General features: G+C 39.8%; 1 protein-coding gene across 8 annotated transcripts in view; it reads left to right on the top strand.

The window, feature by feature from the left end:
• The window catches only part of DOCK8 (dedicator of cytokinesis 8), a 238624-nt gene that overhangs the window by 178507 nt on the left and 38467 nt on the right, over positions 1-21650 (top strand). For all 8 annotated transcript variants that reach the window (XM_077966188.1, XM_077966186.1, XM_015117845.3 and 5 more), the window contains 7 exons: positions 940-1095; positions 2913-3052; positions 10027-10196; positions 13333-13472; positions 15629-15811; positions 16176-16305; positions 17273-17360. In XM_077966188.1, the coding sequence (XP_077822314.1) occupies positions 940-1095; positions 2913-3052; positions 10027-10196; positions 13333-13472; positions 15629-15811; positions 16176-16305; positions 17273-17360 (1007 nt within the window). The remainder of the gene's footprint in view (positions 1-939; positions 1096-2912; positions 3053-10026; positions 10197-13332; positions 13473-15628; positions 15812-16175; positions 16306-17272; positions 17361-21650) is intronic.

Here is a 21650-nt window from a genome sequence, read left to right as displayed (position 1 = left end):
AAAAGATATATATATATATTTCTAAATTATATATACATAGTTTAGAAAACTGCTCTTGAGGTAAGTGAAGAGGAGGCATGTCCATCACAAGGATGATCCTTCATATTTCTGTGCTGGGGTCGGGGTGATAATGATGAAATATTGAAGGGCTCAAGGTGCATCAGCGCCCCTTCCTTCCCCTACTTTGCCTTTAGAGGAGCTGTCTCTGAGTCTGGGTCTTTCAGTTGTTCATCTTGCTTGGGGGAAGCAAGGTAGTTTCTTCCAGACTGTCACCTTTGTCTGCTTTTCATTGCTTGCTTCATGGTTTATTTTTTAAAGGAAGATTTTTCCTAAAACCTCTTCTAGCTTTTTCTCTTTCTTCTCCATTTCATCCTCTCTCACTCTGGGACAAGCTCTTTGAGTTTTTTTGCAGGTACTATGTACTTTCCTAAACAGTTTGATGCGTTTCTCTAGGGAACTGGTTCTACAGCTTTCCAATGGGGCCTTTAATTAGAAACTACGAAAGAACACTTGTAGCATGAAAGTCATCTAGTCATATTCTATTAGTTTCATACGGGCTCATGTGAGGTCAACTCCTTTCATTTAGTTTCTCGAACACAGAAGAGTTTTTGTAAAATTAATTATGTTACACTGAAGATGTACCTCAAGATTTTCAGCACAGGCTTCCCATGGTATTAAAGATTTGACAAAGTGGAGATTGGGATAAGAATCCTCATTTTGGACAGCTATTAGGCTAGAATCACTAAGGGGAACAGTAATGAATGAAAATGTATTAGACTTCCCTGTAATGCAGAATTTACCATCTGTTGCACTATCCCATTAGTTTTTATTAAATTGATTGCCTTAATCTGGAGAGAAAGGATATTTTTGTGTCTGCCAACCCCAACTTCACTTACCTTATAATAAATGTTTCATTCCTCTTTTCGTTTTTCTTCCCAGCTGTCAGCCAAGCTCAATAACCTTCCAACGCTCATTTCCATGAGGCTGGAGTTCCTGAGAATCCTCTGTAGCCATGAACATTACCTCAATCTGAACCTTTTTTTTATGAATGCTGATACTGCTCCAACATCTCCTTGTCCTTCCATATCTTCCCAGGTAATAAACGAATTATTTAACTAAAAGAATTATTCAAGCTATTTCATTTAACTAGCTCAGTGTAATCATGTATTGCCTATAAAGATTAGTCTTATTAATTCGATGAAAAATCAAACTATTCAAACCAGATCAAGTATGCTACCCTGAAGTTGCACCACTAGCTAAGAGTTTACAATCTAAGTAATTGGTTTCTCCCCAGGCTCAAGGGTTCCTGATCAGGTTAAGTAAAGCAAAGAATCCAGTAAGCTCTATGAAATCTAGAAACTCATAGAAAAGTCTCAAATCTTCCTTTGTCTGACATTAGCCAATTATTATATTAAGCAAATAGAGGATTCCAAAGTAAATAAGTTTTGGAAACCATATGTTCTTAGCAGTAGGCCCTCTAAGAGGCTTTAACTTGTTCATGTCAATTGTAAATGCACAAGAAACAGAAGAGGAAATGGGAGGAGGTGTGCATGGTAAGCAGTGATTCCCAAAATGATTTGACATGGAAACCCCACCCCACCTCGTACATTTTTTGAAGGGCTAGTGTCCTCTGGAGTAACTTTAAGAACACGCTGTTTGATAGTCACATCAGTAGCTCAGAGCATCAGGCAAAATTTCTCCTTGTTAGGTTATATTTCTGTTGCATATTCCTTGATACTAGTACGAAAGTGAAGGCTTGTCTTACTAACCGACAAAAAACTTAGCCATATATGCCATATGACATGATCCAGATCTTAGCTACATGACCATCTTACTGTGAACAGGGAAAGATCCTACTCACAAGCAGCGATTCAAACTGTGTAAACTTTTTGCTGCTTCCTGCCCAGCAGCTTAAGTCCTAAAACTTCCCTGGACTAAGCTTGCCCTAGGTTCCTTCCTACCTTCCCCTTCTGACTGCCCTAGGGAGTGGCCAAACCCAGGGCCAGGCTCACAAAACCATGAAGGATTTCTAAAGACACTTTAGATGCTCTTAATGAAATATAAAGTGTGCTCCCAGGATACAAATACAGGACGGGAATTACCGAGGACCGGTAAATCTAATACTTCCTTCCCTGACATCATTTGTGGTTCCAGGTCAGCAAAAGTCTGACAATGTGCTTAAGCCAAATTCACAAGCATAGCTGAGGCCAGGCACGGTGGCTCACACTTGTAATCCCAGCACCTTCGGAGGCCAAAGGGAGCGGATCACTTGAGGCCAGGAGTTACCAGCCTGACCAACACAGTGAAAACTCATCTCTACTAAAAATATAAAAATGCATCAGGCGTGCTGGTGTGACTGTAGTCCCAGCTACTTGGGACGCTGAGGCATGAGATTGCTTGAACCCGGGAGACGGAGGTTGCAGTGAGCTGAGACCATGCCACTGCACTCCAGCCTGGGTGACAGAGTGAGACTCTGTCTTTCAAAAAATAAAAAAAGGTACCTAAGTAAGCAGGGCCTTAAGCAAAAGGCATTTGGTTATAGAGGAATTGCCTGCTGCCAGTCATAGGACCAGGTAAGATTCTTCTTTCTCTGTCCAAATTTTATCCTAGGTTTTGTATCTTCAGCTTTTGATTTCAGGTGGGGAAGGGAGTGTCATTCATTTTTCAACAGACCTTGGGTGCTTTATTTTCATCTTTCCCACTGGGCAATCTTCTCTCTGTGGGGATGGGAAAGCGCAGTAACCATTCTGTGCCTCAGTTTCCTTATCTGCCTTATCTGGCCCCAGCAGTACCTACCTCACTGGGGAGGGCTCACAAAGCCTGGCTGGGGCAAGGGCTCAGTAAACACTAGCCATCGCTCTTTTCATTCCAGTTCCTGTGACTCATAAAATGGCTCCTTGCATTTTCTGTAGAACTCAAGCTCCTGCTCCAGTTTCCAGGACCAGAAGATCGCTAGCATGTTCGATCTGACTTCTGAGTACCGCCAGCAGCACTTCCTCACCGGGCTCCTCTTCACAGAACTGGCTGCTGCCCTGGATGCCGAAGTGGAAGGGTATGTGTCTGGCATTTAAAATGAAAGATGAAACCAAAAAAAAAGATGTTCCTTAATAAAATTTGCAGTCCAGCTTCTCATACTTGGTAAAAAAAAAACTCTACTGTCAACCAGTTCTGAGGAGTAGAAACATCTGTCTTGAGAAAGTGGTACCCATAGGCATGTAGAAAGGCATAAGGGATGGGCAAGAACTACAAAACGACTTCTCTTGGTCACCTATTTGAATGGAATTTACCAGTTCTACTAAAGCAGATTTCCCAAGGATGCTTTGATTAGTGAACTCCCTAGGAACAAAGCCATTTTTAACAAAGGGGATAGCATACAGAGGCAACCACAAGATGTCACTTGGTTCAATGCTGATTAAGGAAATAATAGCTGCTGAGAAGGCAGCTGCCCTGTGCCCAGATTAGGTTTCTTGCAAACAGTGCTTCTCAGGACAAGAGACGCCAGACATCCAGGGCTTCTGAATCCTTTTACCTCTTATCTATCTGATTACTCAGGGACATGTGGCAATATCTAGCCTAGAAGTCAACAGAGAGAGAGGTGGACCACCCCCTTCTTTCCTTCTCTCCCTGTGCTCCATGAGCTCATAGAATCAGAAACCCACAGCCTACCTGATTAGACTGAAAAAGGTAAGGCCTTCTAAAATATTATTCATTCCATTCAACAATTATTGAATGCCTTCCATGGGACAGACAGTTAGGTGTTAGATTCCATCAGAGATATATCAGTGCACAAAACAGACAAAATTCCCTGTCCCTCTAGAGCTCACCATCCAGGGACTCAGATTCAAAGATAATTAGGATTGGAAAGTGATTGAGGTTCAACACTTCTGGTATTTAGATTAGGCATACGGAATTGTAGGAACTTGCCCACTATTCCATAACAGAGAACCAAATCTAAAGCCATGGTCTTCCCAGTCCCTTTCCAGGACCCACTCTCCTATACCAAACCATCTCCCTGCCCAGAGAACCTGTTTCCATGTCTCCTATGCTAAAGAAGTTTCCAGAATAATGTTTGCTAATTAATGGTAGCATGCTGTATGTTATGGATGGATTTTTGTCTAAATGGAATTTCTCAAGTTCTCTCAAAGTGCTTACAATTTAGTGAAGGAAACAGAAGGTTCCTGCATGAAACAAATACAGGAGCACATCGAGTTTGTGCAACTGCAACAGTCACATGCATCCCAAACAATGTACTCATGCTGACACTGCTTAAGTGACTGTATGTCTGTCTCCTGGCAGGATAGTGTGGGGGAATCTCATGCTCTTAGCTCTCAATTCTGCCTCCTTCCAGATAACCTGGTCCTGAGTATATCCTTTGAGAACTTCACTTTCCATGGCTTCAATTTTATCTTCTCAACTCCAACTAAATTTCCCCCAATTATCTCAGTAGAATGTTCTACCTTACAGCTAACACAAATTTCCACAGCAACAAAAAGTGCACCGAACACATACGCTAATAAGTAAAATACTAAGAAGAAAGTTTGAACACAAAGAAAATTACCTTCACGCACAAACATGTACATACGTTTTCTTAGTTGTCCTTTAATAACAGTAGTTTAAGTGATTTCTAGAAACAATCTTTAGTATTTACTATAGCGTAGTTTCTATTTTCTATTTTCATTCTAGCTGGAAACAGCCCTGACATCTGTTCTGGATTCCTTGTAAAATTGTTGCTGTTATATTACTAGCAACAGGGTAGAGTATTTTCAGAGATAATCCTGTAATTATGTTTAATCAGGTGGATATATTCTTCAAACACACACACACATACACACACACACACACTCTCTCTCTCACACACACTCTTAGTACCTTTTCTCCCGCAAGTGAGTTACAGTGTAATTCCTTTGGCAACACAATAATCCCTGATTGCTGGGACGTCAGTTACTCTCCTGGAAAGTCATTAGACATACTGTCACAATTTCATCATGTGAGCTAAAACCTCAGGACAATGTCATGCTTCAACAATACTTTCTATTGATCAGCCCCCTTTTTTTTTTTCTTTTTTGCTTCCAAGACAGTTAGCAGACTTGCCAACACGTGTACATCCATGGGGCAAGGGCCAGAGGGACACACCTCAGTACCTGAACTCCTAAGGAGCCACAGCTCCAGTTTCCACTGGGTTTCCCTTAGATCTCTGACACCTGGGTATATCCACAAATGTCCATGCATCGTGAAATCCACAGTATTTTTCAAGCATTTAGAAATTGTCTATCATCTTTGTAATAAGCTAGCAAATTGCAATGCCTAATTCAAAACACAACCCATTGTCGGGACCACAGACTTAGAACGAGAGCAGCTTTGGAAATGCAATTTACAATTCTTACTTTAGCCACAGTGCAAGAATCTGAGTCATTTAAAATTTTGGTTAATATTTTCTATATAATGTTGAATTCTGATGTAGCCTTATTTTGTTTGAAAGAAAAAAAATGTAGATTTTTAAAATTGAACATCTATGACTAGGTTCCAGATACTCCACTATATATTTTATTTACTTTTTATTATAGTATAATTTACATACAGGACCCAAATCTTAAGTATAAAGTGCAATTAATATATCCTGTGAATATGTTTGAATAACCACCAGTCAGATCAAAAATATAATATTCCGTTATCCTCTCTGAGTTACAGGCCCCCCTCAAGTAACCACTATTCTGACTCTTATCACCAGAAATTAATATTGCCTGTTACTGAATTTCATAGTCTTTTGCTGAATGTTGTGATTGTGAGATCCTTCAGGGTGGTCACATGTGTTAGGATTCATTTTTTTTCAACTGTATGTCATATTCCTTTGTTTACTATAATTTCTCTACTGTAAATTGACATTTGGGCTGCATTCCGTTTGTGGCTATTATGAAAACAGCTGCTGTGAACACAACTGTGCATGGTTTTGGGTGGACATTAGAACTCATTTCTTTGGGGGTATAAATACAGCCTATTTTTTAATTTTAATATACTGTTCTTGAATAGTCTAATAAATATGTGTACATGGTCTTAACAAAATGTCAAAAGAATATACTCTGAGCTAGGAAAAGAAGAGCAAATAATTCAAAGCAGGCAGATGGCAGGGAATAACAAAGGTGACAGCCAAAATAAATGAAATGAAGAATAGAAAAACAATCACCGAAATCCGCAAGGTGAAAAGCTTGGTATTTCAAAAGAACAACAAAATTCACCAATCTTTAGCTGAACTGACCAAGAAAAAAGGAAGAAGACTCAATTACTAAAATCATAATTGAAAGGGGGGATATCACAACAGACCTTACAGAAATAAAAGAATACTGTGAACAATTGAAAGCCATCAAATTGATAACCTAGATTAAATGAACAAATCCTTAAAAGGTGCAAAGTACTAAAATTGACTCCAAGAAGAGATAGAAAATCCAAATGGACCTACAGCAAGTAAAGAGATTGAGTTAGTAATCAAACTTCCCACATTCACCTCCTATGTACCCACACAGATTAAAAATTTAGGCTGGGCGTGGTAGCTCACACCCGTAATCCCAGCCCTTTGGGAACCCAAGGCGAGTGGATCACCTGAGGTCAAGAGTTCAAGACCAGCCTGGCCAACATGATGAAACCCTGTCTCTACTAAAAATACAAAAATTATCTGGGTGTGGTGACGGACACCCATAATCTCAGCTACTCGGGAAGCTGAGGCAGGAGAATCATTTGAGACTGGAAGGCAGAGATTGCAGTGAGCCAAGATCATGCCAATGCACTCCAGCCTGGGCAACCAGGGCAAAACTATCACAAATAATAATAATAATGATAATTAAAATTTTAAAAATTAAATACTTCCCACAATAAAAGCCCAAACCTGGGGGGCTTTACTGATGAATTCTATCAAATATTTTTAGAAGAATTAATTCTAATTTTTTACCAACTTCTAGTCTTCTATTCCAAGGAATGGAAAAGGTGGGATACTTCCCAACTTGTTCTATGAAGCTAGCATTACCCTATACTAAACCAGACAAAGACATCGTGAGAAAACTACAGACCAGTATCTGATGAATATAGGTGTAAGACCCTCACCAAAAACTAGCAAACTGAATCCAACAACATATAAAAAGGATTATACACCATGGCGAAGTAGGATTTATCTCAGGAATGCAAGATAGGCTTCATATCTGAAAATCAATTGATGTACCATATTAATAAAGTATTACCATATTACCATATTAATAAAGTCCCATACAATCATCTCAGTAGATGCAAAGAAAAGCATTTAATAAAATCTAGTAACCCTTCCTGATTTAAAAAAAAAAAAAAAAAAAAAAAAACACTCAACATTCCTTTTAGGAAATAAGAGAACTTCCTCAACTTGACTTAAGGGCCTCTATGAAAAATCCACAGCTAATGTGACACTTATTAGTGAAAAACTGAGGGTTTTCTCCCTAAGATTAGGAACAAGACAAAAATGTCTACCCATGCCACTTCTATTCAACATATACTAGGAGTTCTATCTAGGGCAAGTAGGCAAAAAATAAAACAAAAGACGTCTACGCCAGGTGTGGTGGCTCATGCCTGTAATCCCAGCACTTTGGGAGGCCAAAGTGGACAGATCGCTTTGAGCCCAGGAGATTGAGCACAGTCTGAGCAACATGGTGAAACCCCACCTCTACAAAAAATATAAAAGCTAGCTGGGCATTGGTGGCTTGTGCTTGTAGTCCCAGCTACTTGGGAGGCTGAGGCTGGAGAATTTATTGATCCCAGAAAGCGGAGGTTGTAGTGAGCCAAGATCGGACCACTGCACTCCAGCCTGGGCCACAGAGTAAGACTGTCTCAAAAAAACAAAAAAAGAAAAGAAAAGAAAAGAAAAGATAACATTTAAATTGGAAAGGAAGTAAAACTATCTCTATTCATAGATGGCATAATCTTGTTTATAGAAAACCTCAAGGAATCCACAAAAAACTCTATTAGAACTAATAAATGAGTTCAGCAGGGTTGCATGGTACAAGAATCAATTGTGTTTCTACACACTTACGATGAGCAATCTGAAAATGAAATTAAGAAAACAATTTCATATAAAATAGCATCACAAACAAAAAATATTTAGGAATAAATGCAACAAAAGAAATACAAGAGTTATATGCCAAAAATGACAAAACACTGTTGAAAGAAATAAAGATGTAAATAAATGGAGGGATATCATATGTTCATGAATCAGAAGACTTAATATTATTAAAATAACAATACTCCCCAAATTGATCCATAGATTAAATGCAGTTCTTCTCAGAATTCTAGCTTGGTTTTTTTTTTTGTTTTTTGTTTTTGGCAGAAATTAGCAAACTGATCCTAAAATTCATGTGGAAATTCAAGGGACCCAGTATAACCAAAACAACCTTGAAAAACAAGAACAAAACTGGAGGACTCACACTTCCCAATTTCAAAACTTAGTATACAGCAAAAGTAGTCAAGACTATGGGGTTCTGACATATGATAGACATATAGATCAATGAAATTGAGTTAGGAGTCCAAAAATAAATCTTCGTATTTATAGTCAATTGATTTTTGACAAGAGTGCCAAAACAACTCAATGGGGGGAAAATAGAGTTTTCAGTAAATGGTGTTGGGACAACTGGGTATCCACATTCAAAAGAATGAAGTTGGACCCTATATTACACCATATACAAAAATTAACTCAAATAGATCAAAGACCTAAATGTGAGAGCTAAAGCTATAAAATTGTTACATAAAATTATAGAGGTAATCATCATAGACTTAGAAAAGGCAATGGTTTTTTAGATATGACACACTCAAAAGTATGAGTAATAAGAAAAAAGATAACTGGACTTCAGTAAAATTAAAACTTTTGTGATTTATAGGACACCATCAAAAAAATGAAAAGACAACCCACAAAATGGGAGAAAATATTTGCAAATCAAAAACCTAATAGGGGACTTGTATCTGGAATATATATTTTAAAATCTTACAACTCAGTAGTAAAAAGACAAATAACTCAGTTTTTTTTAAAAGGCAAAAGATCAGAATGGACATTTCTCCAAAGAAGATATGGCCATAAGACCAGGAAAAGGTGTTCAGCATCATTAGCTGTCAGGGAAATGCATATTAAAATCACAATTAGATACCGCTTGATAGCCACAAAGATGAGTATAATAAAAAAGACAGGTAATAAAGTGTTGGCAAGAATAAAATGGAGTCTTCAGACACTGCTGGTGGGAATGTAAAATTGTGCAGCCACCGTTGCAAACAACTTGCTGATTCCTGTAAAAGTTAAACAGAGGCTGGGCATGGTGGCTCACGCCTATAACCTCAGCACTTTGGGAGGCTGAGGCGGGCAGATCATTTGAGGCAAGGAGTTCAAGACCAGCCTGGCCAACATGGTGAAACCCTGTCTCTACTAAAAATACAAAAATTAGCCATATGTGGTGGCTGGTGCCTGTAGTCCCAGCTACTCAGGAGGCTGAGTCAGAAGAATTGCTTGAACCCAGGAGGTGGAGGTTGCAGTGAGCCAAGATCATGCCATTGCACTCCAGCCTGAGCAACTCTGTCTCAAAAAAAAAAAAAAAAAAAAAGAAGTTAAACAGAGAGTTACCATACAAGCCAGCAAATGTACTCTGAGGTATGTACCCAAGAAAAGTAAAACTTAAAACTTGTACACAAATATTCATAACTCATAATAGCTCAAAAGCAGAAACAATCCAAATGTTTATCAATTGATGAATGGATAAATAAAATTCACTAATGGAATATTATTTAGCAATAAAAAGGAATGAAATAGTGATGCTACAATATGATGAACTTGAAAACATCATACTAAAGAGCAGACCCAGGGTTAGAACACAGGCAGTCTACTTCTGGATTCTATATAATTCTATCCTGTATTGCTTGGTTTTCATAGTCACCTCATTGCTTAGGAGCATTTTGATCACTCTTGACTGTTTAAGAGCTCTTTAGTCAATTTCCCTTCACCGTAACCTTTTGATTCCTGTGTTGTGCCAACAGAATCAGCAAAGTACAAAGGAAAGCTGTCAGTGCCATCCACAGCCTGCTAAGTTCTCATGACCTGGACCCACGCTGTGTCAAACCAGAGGTGAAGGTCAAAATCGCTGCCCTTTACCTGCCTTTAGTTGGCATCATTTTGGATGCTTTGCCACAGCTCTGTGACTTTACAGGTAATTGCCCTTCTGTTTTCTTTCTTGGATTGATGGGGACCCCTGCCAAATGTCCCATCCGAATGAGGTCTCTGTCATTTGTTACAGTGCTGATATGTTCATATGAGCAATTCTTCACAACAATGGTCTCCAAACCCCTTTAACACCGGCCCCAATCAGTTAAAAAAAAAAAAAAAAAGGCACATAGCCCCAAATGTGTTTTTTGTTTAGAAATTGTTTACTTATTTTTTCATGAATTCATTTATTCATTCATTGATCTGCTGGTATGGGATGAACTTTATAAACCATACACCACAAAGGATGAAATAGTAACAGAATTACTCCCTTTGGAGATCATGCTCTAACAACTTGAAATAAAGGTGTTCCTTCCCTTTTCTTTTATGAATATGTAAGCAAAAAAGCAGTCTCAAATGAACCCAAATAATTGTTCCATGCAAAAAAAAAAATCATGTCATATGTCAATATTAGAAAATTCTATCATAGCAGAGAAATATTGCCCTTGGCACTAATTGCCCTTGGCTAATTTTGAGGTTAATATCTCTAGATTAGCAACAAGAGGAAAGGGTAAGTTGTCTTAAAGGGGTTTTGCGAAACCCCTGAATCTATTTACAAATTACAGTGTGGATTAAGGAATGCAGAGGAAAAAAATCCTCCCAAATAGAAGAACTTCTTATGTTGACTTGAGAAAGGCAGTCCATCGGCCTACCCTCTCCACAACATACATGTGTGCACACGCACACATGCACACACACAAACACATACACACAATTCCTATCCCATCAGAGTAGTTCTTGCTTTTCCTCCAGCTCAAGAGAAGTTTTTGAAATGTCCATGCTGCTCTCTTGGCAGCTGAAGGGTGCTGGGATCTGGGGAATGCTTCCCTGAGCCCAACCTCCTTACAGGTAGTCATCCTTGAAATCTTGGAACCATCCAGGTTTTCCCACCTCCATATGGAAAGTGTCATATGTGACTAAATTATTTATAGTATTATTACGGTGACAAGTATTTAGTTCATGAAAATGGGACCAAACACCTATAGTCTTTAATTCAAACAAATCGTAAAATGAAAATCAAGTATTCCTGTGGAAGTAATTCTCTCCTTTCTTGAAAAAAAATCCTCCAGCAAACTGCTAACGGGGTAACTCGGAAGAGAAAGGTTGAGACAGGGGTTAGGGTTTGTGGAGTTCTATTGGGGCAAGAGTGCAAGGAAACGACAGAAACAAACTCAGCACACAGGGCTGAGCAAGCTGCACCATGAGGTCAGCAGCTTCCTCTAGTAGCTCCTGATTGCGGGGAACTGAAAACAGAGTTGTTTTTAGCATTTACAGACATAATGCAGAGCATGGCGTGTGACTTGCAGCCCATTTTGAGAATCCATGCTGGAAAGTTTCTAAAAAGTTCCATTTCAAGAGCCTGCTTGTTCCCAAAGCCAGGAACCACTTTAGCACACATTCTCCACAGTTCTCTTGTCAATTAGAATGCTCCATATCAGTGACTCGGAATCAGAACTTTTCAACATTTGTTCTCCGAGCCTTTTAAACCTCAAAGACTTCTTTGTATATGCATTGAACTTTATGGTCATGATGGAGCTGATGAAAGAAAACAGTGAAAAGTATTTTATTGTTATAGGTTACATAGTACATCTATTAAATATAGAATCTTCAGGTTGATAAACTCATAAGAATATAGTCTTTCAAAAAGATGCATCTGAATTCAGATTCCAGCCCCATTTATTAATATAAGTGACCGTTGAAAGGCTCAACTTATCCGTGCCTTCCTTTCCTCTGTAAACTGTAAAAATGTGATAACAAGGCCTATCTTTTAGGGTTACGATAAAGATGAAACTGAAGAACTTCTGTAAAAGCATTTTGCACAGCACATGTTTGTATCTTTCCTGCTTTTCCTTGTAACTATAACCCTATGGCGATTAAGGGGAAACAAGAATGTATCTCTATGTTAGCTGTGATAATGTTATCAGGTCTCGCATGATTTCCATGTGCTGTTTATTTAACCATTTGTTTAAAATCCCAGTGGCCTTAATAATTATTTCTAAAAATTGGGTTTTGGCTAGATGTGGTAGCTCACCCCTGTAATCCCAGCACTTTGGGAGGCCAAGGTGGACCAATCACTTGAGGCCAAGGGTTCAAGACCAGCGTGACCAACATGGCGAAACCCTGTGTCCACTAAAAATACAAAAATTAGCCAGGCGTGATGACACACCTGTAATCCCAGCTACTCGGGAGGCTGAGGTAGGAGGATGGAGGCGGAGATTGCAGTGAGCGGAGATGGCGCCACCGCGCTCCAGCCTGGATGATAGTGTGAGACTTTGTCTAAAAATAAATAAACAAATAAATAAGAAGAACTGGATTTTGTTTTCATAACTTTAGTGGAAGAAATGTTATTTACACTTAAATTTTTCTAAATAGTTGAAGGCCCAGATCACTGTAATGTTGACAGGTCTAGAAAAACACGAGTTTTTAGTAAAACATCAGTGATTCAATCAGTTGTGAATATTTTACCACACTTTCCCCAGAACTGCTTGAAATATTAATAGTTTTTATTGTATGCTTGGTAGCATTCTTAAAAACCAGACTTTTAAATGGTTTATCCTTTTTTTTTTTTTTTTTTTTGCTTACATACATCTAGACCTATCTATAAATATGGATATGTCTATATTACATAGATACAATAAATTGATGTTCATTTTAAACATTTGAAATATAACAAATTGTTGCTGAACCTGTGATAATAGGTTATTATTCTATATAAGGTACTTGCTTAATTCTGCAATTGTAGGTTTCTTCTATTTGGTCATCATTTAAAATAATGTCAATTATTAGAATAGATAATAAAGTTTAAAAAATTATGTTACAGGAAACTATTATGGATGTTTTGAAAACTTTTTGTTCATACAATTTGAAAAATTAATTTCTAGCCTAATCTTGTGCTAGACATTGTCTCTTTTCTTAGCCTGCTGTATTTTCCTATAGATGATAGCAAATACATAATGCTAAACATCAGGTTTAAAATTACTGTGCTGACTTTAGTGACTAAGAAGTATCAGTCTCTTATTGGGTAGGGGACATAGGGAAATGTCATGTCTGACTTGACATCACAAATGATGTTTTCATTGCAGGTGTAGATACTCGCAGATACCGCACCAGTGGCTCGGATGAAGAACAAGAAGGAGCTGGTGCCATCAACCAGAATGTGGCTCTGGCCATAGCAGGGAATAATTTCAATTTGAAAACAAGTGGAATAGTGCTATCTTCCTTGGTATGTTGGTGCACATGTGTCTGGTTGATTTTTCATGTCATGTCTTCTGTCATCTGTTTTGTTTTGTTTTTTGAGACAGAGTCTCACTCTGTAGCACAGGCTGGAGTGCAGTGGTGCAATCTCAGTTCACTGCAACCTCTGCCTCCCCCATTCTTCATGTCTCAGCCTCCTGATTAGCTGGGATTACAGGCATGTACCACCACACCTGGCTAATTTTTTTGTATTTTTTAGTAGAGACGGGGTTTTGCCATGTTGGCCAGGCTGATCTCAAACTGCCAACCTCAGATGATACACTCACTTCAGCCTCCCAAACTGCTGGGATTACAGGGATGAGCCACTGTGCCCAGCCTCTCCTGTCATCTTCTGATGGGAGAACTCAGCTTAGAGCAGGCGTTGATGCTTTCTGCCTAATTTTGCTGTAAAGAATCATTGTGAGGTTGGCAGTGGAGGTACACACAAGTCAGAAAGGATTTTGGCAACAGCAAGAGATGTGCAGATCAAATTCAGGCAGTCTCAGTGGTGCTGAGTTCAAGTTCAAGAAACCAGAAAAGACGAAAACTTGGGAAATCTGAAATCATTGCAAAGGAGATCAAACCAAGGCTCCCTGAGGGTGGAGACTTAGGCTGTGTTGAGTCTAGGTGTGTGTAATTCATACTGTGTTATGCCTCCAAAAGAATACTGAAGGAGGCTGGTAGCTTAGCGTAAGGGCTTCTTAAGCCAAAGATTGCAGCTTTTCTAGGACCGCAGGGAGCCTGTGGCGGGTTGTTTGGCTCTGTCCTTTTGCATGGACTCTGTGGGCTTAAAGAGGGGCTCCTCTGGGAATGTATCCTCTGATTCATTTGAGGTGGGATTCATCTCTATTCATTGACGAGCTCTGACTATCCCTTGTGAAGACAGCACTGCATTCTCCAATGTCATTTACTTTTGCATTTCAATGTAGGGTATAGATGTGCAGAGAATTTAACTTGCTTCTCCTGTGAGAAAGCAGCATCCTGACCTAACTCTTCTTACTGGATGACTTTCTTCTCTTCCTTCCAGCACTTAGCAAGCCCCATCCCCATGCGGACTGAGGGGGCAGTGAGGCAGGAAGATGACACAGAGAAAAGATATTTGATATTGGACATCACTGATGTCAAATCACAGTGGAGAAATACTGTGTTTTATGACCTCCACCTTTCTAATATCCATCTTATCAAAGTTAGCTGCTTGAGGTGGTATATGCCTTTTACATTATTGGCCTCTAAGGGAAAAACTCAAAAGCCCAAAGTTCACCTGTTAGAACATAGTCCTTGTGAGGTTATATCTCAAAATTTCCTTTATTCTTGTCAACAAACTCAGAATAACTAAGTTAAAGTTGCTTTATAACCTCTATTATTTCCATCCAAAACTAACATTTCCCTCCCATACCCACAAATTCCTCATTGCAATTTCACCAGTACATTCCACTGGATATTAGCTACGCTGCATGAACCAAGGGTGCAGCCTCATTACTGTTGTTTGTGTTGATGAGATGAGTAACAGAGAGTGTGCTCAGCACTTTAAAATGAATACTTGTGGCCAAAATATTAAAGCAAATAGCCTGAACCCCCACACCCCAGCCCCAGGCAAACATAAATTATGGTTAAACCTCCATTACAGAGAACTCCACAAACATGGATTTGATTAATTTGCTGAGCAGTTCATGACCCTTAATGTTGTACTTTGCACTATGTACCAAACAAGCTAAATCTTCAACAGCAAGGTTATTCATGGCACCCAGCCAGTTTCCTTCTCCCCTATAAGTCTAATCCTCTGCTGTCCAGCATGAAGGAGAAATACTTGGAGATCTTAGCAGCATGAAAGCGTCTTTGTATCACTGGGATTGCAGCATGCATGATCAAGGCCCAGGGCAGATCACCAGACCACACTGCTCCTAAGACAGAGGTACTCAGATACCTGCTGAAAGCCTAGCTCAAATATTGCCCCAGGTGAGCCCCTTTGCTGAGTAGCCCTACACAAAGAACACCGCTTCCCCTGCCTAGGGAAGGCAGGGCTCCTGGAAACAGATCTCCAGCCTAGCAATGAAGTACAGTCATGGTATTCTAAGAGAACACCTTGAATTTTTCTGTTGCTTGACTTCTTCCCTGGCCACCACCCCCTAATCTGCCTCCTTCCAGCCCTATAAGCAGTACAACATGCTGAACGCGGACACTACTCGCAACCTCATGATCTGCTTCCTCTGGATCATGAAAAATGCTGATCAGAGCCTCATTAGGAAGTGGATTGCTGACCTGCCATCAATGCAGCTCAACAGGATTTTAGACCTACTTTTCATCTGTGTCTTATGTTTTGAGTATAAGGTAAGTCTAGAGTGGCACAACTTTACACCAGCTCTTATCTCCCAAGTGCAATTCTGTCTTGTTACTCATCCCCTTTGTTTGGGCCATGGAGGCATCATTAATTTTTCTCATTGCTATATTCAAATCCATAACCCATTTGTAGGTGTAGATATGATCATTTCCCAGGGAAAGGATCTCTGCCTTGTGCAGAGAGAACCCCATTTCTGTTAACAGAGTTTTGGCCATAGGATTCCCCAGAACTGCATCTCAGCGTAGCACACGTCAAACCTGGCTGGCATCACTGTGGAGTGTACTGTTTTGGTAATTCTCCACATCAACGGAGATCTCACCAAAGGACATGTCCTCCTACCTCTGTCTTGTCCAGGGAAAACAGAATTCTGACAAAGTCAGTACCCAAGTCCTGCAGAAGTCAAGGGATGTCAAGGCCCGGCTAGAAGAGGCTTTGCTCCGTGGAGAAGGGGCCAGAGGGGAGATGATGCGCCGCCGGGCTCCAGGTGTGTTGAACTGGCCCTTCCCTGCTCTCTTTCAAGCAGTCTTTTCACTGTTTGTGGGGAGGAATGTCCTCCCAACATGATTAGAAACCATGACTTTCTTGAGATATTTACAGTAGTGTCAGAGACAGCAGATGCTGGGAGTCTGTGCGTGACATTTGTGTTAGCTCTGTGACTTTGAGGGAAAGTGCTGTTCTACGATCATAGGAACCCTGGAAACAGCACCAAATGACATCTTTTAATTAAAACTTGTTGATGGTAAAAGGTCACCTCTAAGAATGTTAGTCATGGGGGAGGTGGAAGGTGTTTCCCTCAAGGCTGAGGCCTTTCTATGTGACATTTGGCTAGTCTATTCAGAGCATGGTCAAGAAACTCAACAGTTCTGGGCCCAAGATCATCTCCTGCAATCATTCAGGGCACTATTAGAATGGAACCAATTCCCTGAAATGGCTTCAGTGTCCCAGTCATTCAAGGGTTCCACCACAGAAGGAATGATCTCAAAAAGGCTGAACTTGATAGAATGAAATCCCCAAGTACCCTCAGTCTTATTCACCATGCTCAAAGTAAAAGAGTGACAGCTTATTGTATTCAAAGGGACACAGTGGCAGGGAACTTGGAGGGAGCTCATAGTTTTCAGTGGTGGTCAGGCACCCTCATTTGACACCCATAGTTTTGTACCCGATAACTCAGTAAGCCTCCAGAGTTTCACAGGAATCCTCTGCTCCTGAGAAATGTCTCTCTGACCCTCCAGAAAGGCAGAGGTTCTTCTTATATTCTAGTCTATCAATCAAAGAGCAGGCTAACTTGGACATAAGCATGGTGACTTTGTCTCCTACCAGCAACCTGCATGGACTCTAATTAGCCCAAGAAATGGTGCTGAGGCCTCTCAGTGGAGCTTGTTATGAACTTCTGGTTATCTTGAAGGGTTTCATGCTAATCAAATTCCTATCATGCATTTCTTAACTCCTAGGGAACGACCGATTTCCAGGCCTAAATGAAAATTTGAGATGGAAGAAAGAGCAGACACATTGGCGGCAAGCTAATGAGAAGCTAGATAAGTGAGTCACTCAGCAACTTTGTGCTACTTTTACCTAAAGTCCAAAACTATTTTTCCCAAGCTACTTTTATTACTGAAACAACTGCATCCTTCCAAGGGTGGGAAAATGAAACATCATTATCTGTGTAAATACAATTCATCCAGGGACCCAGGATAATCAAAGGTATAGGGAGTTGTGGTTTTCAGCTCTTAAAAATTTGTCACATTGATAAGCGTTTAAAGAAAACTCATATTTCTTCAGCAACCTCAGATGGCTTAATAAAAGCAACTGATTTTGCGGGGAGGGTAGCAGGGAAATAGAGAAAGCAGGACAGAGTGCCTAGGACCACATAATTTCAAATCGATATTTCCATTCTGGAAATGTGTACAAGATACACATTAAAAGATGTTTATGTCAGTGCTACTTAACGTTGTTTTTTAAAATTGAAAACATTCTAAATGCTCCAGAGTAGGAAAATATGTTTAAAAGTTGGGTTGCCATCAAAATGTTTTAAAATCATTTTAATGACATGAGGACGTGCTTATGACATAATGTTAAATGAACAAAGGCAGGGCAGACACTAGGTTTTTGAGTAGCATAGTGGCTCACACCTGTAATCCCAGCACTTTGGGAAGCTGAGGTGGGTGGATCACTTGAGGTCAGTAATTCGAGACCAGCCTGGCCAACATGGTGAAACCCTGTCTCTACAGAAAATACAAAAATTATCTGGGCATAATGGCAGATGCCTGTAATCCCAGCTACTCAGGAGGCTGAGGAGGAAGGATCACTTGAACCCAGGAGGCAGAGGTTGCAGTGAGCCGAAATCGTGCCGTTGCACTCCAGCCTGGGTGACAGAGCAAGACTCCATCTCAAAAAAAAAAAAAAAAAAACCTCAAATCTCTGATGACATATAGTCAATGTATTTTTTAAAGGCTGGAAGCAAATTTACCAAAATATTAATTGTGGTTTTCTTTGGGTGCTGGGAATATGGGTAATTGATGTTTTCTCTTTTATACTCTGCTATGTTTCCTACAGTAGATGTGTATTATAATATATGTTGTTATCAGAAAAAAATTATAAAGAAATGAAAGAATAAAAAAACCTGTTTGGATCGAAATGTATGCTATAGCTGAATAGATATATTGATGTGCATTGCTATATATGCAACAATTTAGACATACAAATGCTAAAAGTATATATGTTTGACTAGATAGCACATGTTTCCAATACCGTTTAGCCACAGGTAGCCTAATGAGTCCCAGGGTTCACTGAGCAAAACGTTGCAGGGCTAAAATCACCCCTCACACATAGTTGACAAGGTAGGATACCCCGTGGGTGATGAAGCACCCATCAAAGCGGGTATGGAGAAGACTTGATTAGCAGTGCTGTTTTGTAAATAAATGTGAGTTAGTATCTTTGCTGTTGCCACAAGAATGAATCATTCTGGTTCACTTATGGGACTTTTGGGAGTCAAATTTATTTTAAAACATTCAATAAATAAGTATATTTTTATTATAGCTGTGACTTGCACCCAGTTGCTGGTATCATGCCTATTTGCTTTGTGTATGTTATTCTTGCACTAAATTCCCTGGACTGATTTATAAAATATTTGGATCTGAGAGTCCATGCATTCTACTTTGGGCAATGAACAACAGCTACAAAATATGCATGCCGTGGGTGCTACAGAATTGCTTAGGTGGTTTGGCTCATCTACTTTACTAGATTAAAAGAAAAACCCCTAAGTAGGCCTGTTTTGCCTGGGCTGTGTAAACCAGTGTTCTGGAAAAGCTTTCCCTTTGGCTTGCAGGAGCAACACAATATTGGTCCTTACCATGCGTGGCCTCCAGTTTGTTCTAGGTTAGTTCTCAGCCCTGCACTACCTGGTGGGCTGCTGGTTATCAGAGCTGATGATTCACATCTACAAATTCTCAGGGGCTTTGTGCTTTTTCTTTTTTAAAGGGAAACCATAGTAAAATTATAACTGCTCAACCTACCTACCTAGAAAATGTATAATTATAATAGTAGTGTCTTTCACCCTCTTTCTGATCATTTTTCAATTATTTTGGCTCTGTTTCTTTTAGAGCAGTAATCTTCAACCTAGGCCGCACGTTAGAATCACCTGGGGAGCTTTAAAACCATCAGTGCCCAGTGGTACCCTCAACTACTTCAACAGGAAACTCCAGCAGGACCCAGAAATCAGTATTTGTTAAAACTTCCCAGGTCGATTCTATTGCCACCAAATCCACTGTTTTAAAGGAATAGGTGGTAAGCTTTTCTTTTCTTTGAGACAAGGTCTCACTCTGTCGCCCAGGCTGGAGTGCAGTGGCACAATCACAGCTCACTGTAGCCTTACCCTCCTGGCCTCAAGCAATCCTCCCACCTCAGCCTCCCAAGTAGGTGGGACTACAGGTGTGTACCACCACAACTGGCTACTTTTTGTATTTTTTGTAGAGACAGGGTTTCACCACGTTGCCCAGGCTGGTCTAAAACCCCTGGACTCAAGTGATCCACCTGTTTTAGCCTCCCAAAGTGGTGGGATTACAGGCATGAGCCACTGCGCCTGGCCAGATGGTAAGCTTTTAAAAAAGCAGATTAGTGGTAGTGATGGTTGAACAATCTGAATGTACTTAACACTACTGAACTGTATACTTAAAAATTGTTAAGATGGTAAATTTTATGTTAGGTGTACTTTATCACAATACAAAAATTTGGGAAAAAACAGATTAGGACACTCTAGATCTGTGCTGTCCAATACCACAGCCATTAGCCACATATGGCTATCGAATGCTTGAAATATGGTTAGTTCAAATTGAGATAATAAATCGAGATAAGTGAAAAATACACACCAGATTTTGAAGGCTTATTGTGAATAAAACAATGTAAAATATTTCCACTAGTAATTTTTTTATATTGCTTACATGGAGACAGTATTTTTTATCTTTTAGGTTAAACAAAATATATTAAAAATAATTTCCCTTTTTTAAAATTTTTTAAATGTGGTTACCACAATATATAAAATGACATATGTGGCCCCATTGTTTCTACTGGACAGCATTGCTCTAAATTTAAAACTAAACTAGCAGTCAATTAATTAAAAAGGATAAGGTTAACATGGTAAATTTTATGTTATGTGTACTCTATCACAATATAAAAATTTGATGGCTCATGCCTGTAGTCCCGGATACTCAGGAGGCTGAGGCGGAGCATCACCTGAGCCCAGGAGTTCAAGGCTTCAGTGAGCTATGATGGTGTCACTGCACTCTAGCCTGGGTGATAGAGCAAGAGCCTGGGTGATAGAGCAAGACCCTGTCTCTAAAGGGGAAAAAAAAAAAAAAAAAAAAAAAAACTTTTGGATTTCATTTATTTTACACATATTAATCACTTGGAGAATGAGAAAAAATGTCAAGTACCTTGGGACCAGAGAGCCTTTCCTAAACATGAAAACATGTAAAACACACAGAAATGCTTATTTTGTGAGTCCTCAGTGGTATATAAGCAGCTGCAATGCCCCCATCATTAGGTGAAGGGGACTCAAAAACAGCTGAGTGGTAACCCTGGTCCAAGACATCTGAGCTGATATAATGATACCCTAACCCCATGGTAACATCTTGGCTACTGAGGCATCTTGTTAAACTCAATTCTTCATACCTCCCTTTCCTTGCAACTAGATTTGGATGATGATACAAAATATCCCTTTATACCTTCACTTAGATTTCGTGAGAATGGATGGGCTAGCAAAAAAAACCATTCTAATTCCTTAAAGTGAAGCCTAATAGAGGAGCGAGCACCAGACAATTTCCCATTCCCAAGTGGGCAGTGACCAGTAATGTCCAGCAGGATGTTAGATCACCTGCCCTACAGGAATACAGTCTTGCTTCCCAACGGAAAAGGACGAAAGACCCCACGCACTTGACTGAGCAACCTCAAGGTGGTCTTTGGGAAGTTAAGAGACTGACTCTCCCCTGACCCAGCTCTAAAGCCCCACCCTTTCCTAACCCGGCCGCATCACTGCCAAGTTCACATCACATCCAGTCTCACTCTCTCTCGCATGTTGCCGGGGCTTCCCCTTACTCAGATCTAGAAATGGTTTTCATGCATGAAATACAGCCATAGCCCTGAGGCTTTAGGCAACAACCTGATAGGAGAGCTTAATTGCTAGTAGCAACTAATAACTGCTTCTCTACCCATAGTGTTATTTTTATAATTGTCATCATCATTATTAATAATAATGGGGTTGAGGATGACCAGGAGACCTTACCTAGACGGTTGTTTTAACAAGACATGAATCACAGAAGGCACCTGCACTGTAGT

This window comes from Macaca mulatta, chromosome 15 (genome assembly GCF_049350105.2).
Source record: "Macaca mulatta isolate MMU2019108-1 chromosome 15, T2T-MMU8v2.0, whole genome shotgun sequence".
Lineage (NCBI taxonomy): Eukaryota > Metazoa > Chordata > Mammalia > Primates > Cercopithecidae > Macaca > Macaca mulatta.
This window is presented reverse-complemented; position numbering and strand designations above follow the sequence as displayed.